Source organism: Sphaeramia orbicularis, chromosome 17 (genome assembly GCF_902148855.1).
Source record: "Sphaeramia orbicularis chromosome 17, fSphaOr1.1, whole genome shotgun sequence".
NCBI lineage: Eukaryota > Metazoa > Chordata > Actinopteri > Kurtiformes > Apogonidae > Sphaeramia > Sphaeramia orbicularis.
Genome location: NC_043973.1, coordinates 15,858,302 through 15,864,301, shown reverse-complemented (window position 1 = coordinate 15,864,301; position 6,000 = coordinate 15,858,302). Strand labels below are relative to the sequence as shown.

Here is a 6,000-nt window from a genome sequence, read left to right as displayed (position 1 = left end):
ATTGCTCTTTGATCAGGTTGCATTTGTAAATAAGAATCTGTTCTTAATTGCTTGCCTGGGTAAATAAAGGTTTGTAGAAGCCAATAATGTAATAACAACCGAAAACGTAATAAATTTGTCATTTTTAAAATGTAATAGGCCAATAACGTAATATCTGGCCAATAACGTAATAAAAGTCCTGAACTGATAATGTAATAACTTTTGGCCAATAACGTTATAACTTATTACGTTATTGGCTCAGTTACTACATTTGCAAAGAATTTTTTTTTACCAGGCCAATAATGTAATAACCAGCCAATAAGTTATAACTTTATTGCCCAAAAGTTATGACGTTATTGGTTGAGGACTTTTATAACATTATTGGCCAAATATTATGTTATTGGCCTATTACATTTTAAAAATGGCAAATTTATTACATTATTGGCCGTTATTACGTTATCGGCTACTACAAGGTTAAATAAAAATTTTAAAAATCCACTAATTCTATCAATACATGAAAATAATTGGTGTAAAATGCAGTGTCATCTTTTAATCAGCAGCAGATATGACTCATCTGAATGTTCGGAGGCTCTGTAGTAAACATGAGAACACCATCTTACTGAAGTAAATCATCACAAAAGCAGGTAATATACTCGTTTTATATGTTCAGGTAATGATATATTTGCTGAAAAGTCACTTTGAGTTCAACTTTTTGATAAAATGCCATTTGAATTTACTCTGAGCTTTTATGAAAATCAACATAATTAGTGAATACAGAAAAAGACCAGATTTTCACTGAAAAATGCATATAGTCGTATAGATCAGGGGTGTCAAACTCATTTAGTTCAGAGGCCATATTCAGGCAAGTTTGACCCCAAGTGGGCCAGACCAGTCAAATAATAACATAATAATACATAAATAATGTCAACTCCAAACTTTCTTTCATGTTTTAGAGTGAAAAAGGTCAAAAATTACATCATGAAAATGTTAACGTCTACAAACTATCCTTTGAAACAATGTGAATAACATAAACTAACATTCCTAAAGAAAAATAGGTGCAACTTTAACAATATTATGCTTCAGTTTATCATTTACAAATACACAAAGCATTTAGTAACAGACAGAATATTTTAAAATTGCACTTCTTAACACATTTCTGGTTGTCTGTATTTCTTCAGGTTATTCATGGTCTTTGAGAAATGATCGTTTTAGTGTAAATACAGTAAAATTACATGAAAAATATTTACATTTTCAAGGAGAAAATTTGGAGTTGTTATTATTTATAGGTTATTGTGACGGTATTTTACTAGTCTGACCCAGCTGAGATTGAATTGGTCTGAATGTGGAACCTGAAATAAAAGGATTGTTAATATTTTCAGGGTCATTTTTGCATTTCACAAATTCATCCCAGGTGCTGGACTGGACCCTATGGCAGGCTGGATTTGGCCCCCGGGCCGCATGTTTGACACCCCTGGTATTAGGAAAGGTTAAATGTGCAGAAAAATTCATTTGGAGTTCATCACAAAAATAGTTGTAGGGTTAATGGATGAAAAAGTAGCCATGAAGAGCAATAAAAAATGAGGATGCAGTACATTAAGATGCATTAAGAATCATTTTATGCATTTGAACCATTTAACAGAAGAATGTAATAAAATTATGAAATCTGAGAAAACCGAAACCTCTACTGAGAACGTGATAAAATGAATACAAGCTGTAAGAATGATCTGTTATTCGAAATTGTGAACAGTGAATTTGCCATCATTTTTCCAACGTGTATGTGAATATCATATTTAAACTGTGTACGGTACAACTACAGGCGTTACGTTAGTGTTTTCATTTGATTTAACCCTCCGGTATCTGGGTGCGCTTTTTAGGCACACTTTGCACTTCGTGTTAAAAAACTTCAGATTAATTTTCACAGTTTAAATAAGGTTAGAATTCAAAAGTTGTTCATTTTTGCATGATCTTTAAAATTCTGGCCACCAACTAAAATGTGCACATTGTAAACAAAGAAAATTACAAGACTAGCATCTGTCTCCCAAGTGTGCCTAAAACGCACTATTTCTTCCATTAGAACCACTGTTTTTGATCCGAAAGCCATTAAGGCATAAATCCTGCTTTTACTGATATCTGGGTTTCATTTGAGAGTTGAAGGTCTAAATTAATTTATTAACATTGTTAATGTTGCTGTTAATCATTGACATATGCCAGGCTGCAAAAATCAAATAATATGTAATCCAATTTTTATGTAGTATTTTGAAAAAAAACCCCAAAAAACATATTTTGTGTTTTTTGCATAAAAAAATGTAGTGACATCATGATGAAAAGAGATCGTTTAAAGGGTTAAAAAAAAAAATCTAAAATGAATGATTATTTGATACGTATGATTAGGGCTGACCATGATTTACAAAAATAAAATCAAATTTGAGCAGAAAAATAAATCAATATATAATATTTAATAGTTTGATTTATAGGTGTGCATTTTACGCACACTTGGTGACAGATGCTAGTATTTTTGAACATTTGACCTAGCGCCAAAAATAATAATGCAAATTAACCAGTGTTGGAGTTAATCATTGACATACGCCAGGCTGCAAAAATCAAATAATATGTGATCCACTTTTTATGTAGTATATGGGAAAAAAAAAAAAATTTGTGTTTTTTCTATCCAAAAAAATGGTTTGTTTACATTACAACCACGGCATTTAAAGGGTTAAAAAATGTGACAGTTATTGAGTATTTGGTATTTTTATTTACAGCTCAAGTTGATGAAATAGAAAAAAAGTGTAAAAGAGTTAAAAACAAACTATATGAAAATTTTTTTGATATTATTCCACAAGTGTGCCAAAATGGCACACTTGGTGCTTAGAAAGGGTCTTGCTGGACAGGATACTGCAGGGTTTACAGAGGAATGTAATAAAATTATGAAACCAGAGAAAACCGAAACTTCTACTGAGAATGTGATAAAATGAATAAAAGCTGTAAGAATGATCTGTTATTCGACATAGTGAACATTGAATTTCACGTCATTTTTCCAGTGTATGTGAATATCATATTTAAACTGTGTACGGTACAACTACAGCCGTTACGTTGGTGTTTTCATTTGATTCAATATAATGTGTTGCAGTGCTTTATTAAAAAAAATAAATAAATAAAAAATCATGCAAGGAATAAACAGAGACACAAAAGTTAAGCCTACAATGATTATTTTTTTACCCCAAACTTTACTCAAACAGATAATGTTTACAAACTGTTTACAGATTTGATGTTGCTTTGGATGTAGACCCAAATAAATTCAGTTAAACAGTAGCCGAGAAATGGGCACAGTTAAAAGCCTCCTGACAACTCTACAAGTATTCCTAGTTTTCCACACAAGACTATTATAAAGCAGGTAGAACAGACTGAAGAACAGCTGCTCCACGTCTGAAAATGATACTATTACTGTCTTCACTGGGACGAAACTAGAATCAAGAACTAACTTTTTTCAGAAACACACAAAATATATTTTTACCTCAACTCAACGGAGGCCATGTGTGTAAAAAACAAAACAAAAAAAACAAGATACAGCAGGAGTTAACGAGTACTTCTTCTTTTTTTTTTTTTTTTTTTTTTTTTTTTTGCTTCAAGAGGAGCTTGATCCACAATGGCATTCAATCAAACGACCCGATCCCAAAAGAGTCGAAAAAAAGCAAGCCTGAAAAACCTAAGCAGGATGTCCAAAAACTGATCATAATAAATATAAATACATCTGAGTTTTCTACAGATTGTGAAAAGCATGACAAAAATAGCTTTCTTTTCAAACCTAACACACTCTCATAAATTAAGTGTTTACATTAATTACAATAATTATTATTAACCTTAAGATTTAGAAAGTAATCTAAGGCTTGGGCCTTTAAAACTCATGTAGTTTTCTCTTCTTTTCACAGTAGATGCATGCTGACACTCCTTCAGGTGCACTATGAGAAGAATTATTTAATGCGATGTGTTCAACTGCAGGCCCGTTGTTTTCATATGTACGGATGTGACAGTGACGCTGAGTGATTGTTTCAACTACTTAACGCCGTACTTGATAAATCAACTTAATGGGTCAGGTTATTACAAAATCAACAGCTGACGGGTTCGGTGTACAATCTTGTCACTGTTCAACGTCATGAGCGAAAAAGAGAAAACATCTTTAACTTCACGATCGTCTCCAATGCTGTAAAAATGAATGTTACTGTGATAAATGCTCTGAAAATCAGAATAATCGCTAATAGAATAAAAACTGCTGTCCACTGTGAACTTGACAGCTGCTAAATGTAGTGGAAAAAAACAAGAGGGGGAAAAAGAAAAAGATGTGAAACCTTTTCTATATTTAATATTTATTCAATGGCTTCATCCTGAGAAAAGGAAAATAAATGAAATAAAAGGGAAAATATGTTACAGAATGGGATGAGAAACAGGGATCTAAGCATATTATTCAATGCACACGAGTCATTTTAAGTCCCAGCCGTAGTTTATAAATATGTAGCCTGACGGTTAATGGAAATGGAGGGTGTGTGTGTGTGTGTGTGTGTGTGTGTGTGTGGGAGGGAGGGGGGATTTCCTATCAGCAGTAAATCAGAAGCCGTGAAGCCAGACAGCGATGTGGCGTAAAAGCTCTCTGGGTGTTTATGAGGTGGAGGAGGACCGGTGAAAAGCAGGAAAAAGGAAGAAGAACTGAAAACGGACGTCACTCCATGATGGCTCTGTAAATGACCGGCTCGATGTAGTCCTCCCTGTACCGAGAGTTGATGACCCGCTGTCTTTTGGAGTTCTGTTTGACGTTGGTCTGTGTGAAGTGCTCGAACCGCATGTCGGACGCCACCGACTGTGAACCGAGAAAGAAAAAAGAAAAGAGAAAAAAGGAAATTAGTGCTTTGTCGTTTAGGCTACGGCGTGATTCACCTAAAATGAATAAAGTGTGTTTTGTTTTCAATCTACATCAGGGGTGTCAAACTCATTTTCTTCTGGGGGCCACATTCAGCCCAATTTAATCTGAAGTGGGCCGGACCAGTAAAATAATGACAGTGACAAAAGTAAAATTATATAATGATCAGGTTTACATCTACAAAGTTTCCTGAAAAATGTAATAACATGAACAACTTGAATTGTCTTAAGAAAAACAAATCGTCAGCTTCCTGATAAGTGACATTTTTGGTTGGGAATAAAAACCTGCTATCTCCCCTATTATAGCTTCAAATTTCAGTCTCCTGTGAAAGTTGTTTACATTCCATCATAAGTACCAACATTAAAGGAACAGATTTTTTTTTTTTTGTCATATTTCACAGTTTCCTGTTACATAAACAGTTTTTTGTTTCTCCTGTAAAATTTGCCAAAAGTCACATAGCAGGTTTTATCAGGAAGCCGACGAAATGCAATTTTAACAATATTCTGCCTCGGTTTATCAGTTTATCACTTACACATGTGCGCTACAATCGCACAAAACATTTAGTAACAGGCAGAATATTGGTATAATTGCATTTAATTTTCTTAAGACATTTCTGTTTGTTCATATTTGTTCAGGTTAGTCACATTTGTTGTAAAAGTATAGTTTAGTAATGTAAACATTTTCTTGTAATTTTACTTTTTTTACAGCAAAAAAACAAAGAGAAAATGTGAGGTTGTCATTATTTATAGGTTATTATGATAATATTTGACTGGTCTGACCCACTTGAAATCTAATTGGACTATATGTGTCTGTATGTTGAACTGGAATTAAGATGATTTGACACCATTGATTAATATCTTCAGTGTAGGTTTTGCATTTCACAAATTCATCCCACGGGCCGGATTGGACCCTTTGGCGGGCTGGATTTGGCCCCTGGGCTGCATGTTTGACACCTGTGATCTACATGTATTTATGTTCATAAACTGACTCTACATATAGAACACTTGACATCAGGGGTGTCAAACTCATTTTCGTCTGGGGGGCCACATTCAGCCCAATTTAATCTGGCCGGACCAGTAAAATAATAACAGTGAAAAAAGTCAAATTATATC

The 6,000-nt window shown here is 33.7% G+C and overlaps 1 protein-coding gene across 3 annotated transcripts in view; it reads right to left on the bottom strand.

Moving 5' to 3' along the window:
- Positions 1 to 3,185: 3,185 nt before the first annotated feature.
- Positions 3,186 to 6,000, bottom strand: part of kdm4ab (lysine (K)-specific demethylase 4A, genome duplicate b) — a 31,444-nt gene continuing 28,629 nt past the window's right edge. For all 3 annotated transcript variants that reach the window (XM_030160271.1, XM_030160272.1, XM_030160273.1), the window contains one exon: positions 3,186 to 4,828. In XM_030160271.1, the coding sequence (XP_030016131.1) occupies positions 4,691 to 4,828 (138 nt within the window). In that variant the 3' untranslated portion in view covers positions 3,186 to 4,690. The remainder of the gene's footprint in view (positions 4,829 to 6,000) is intronic.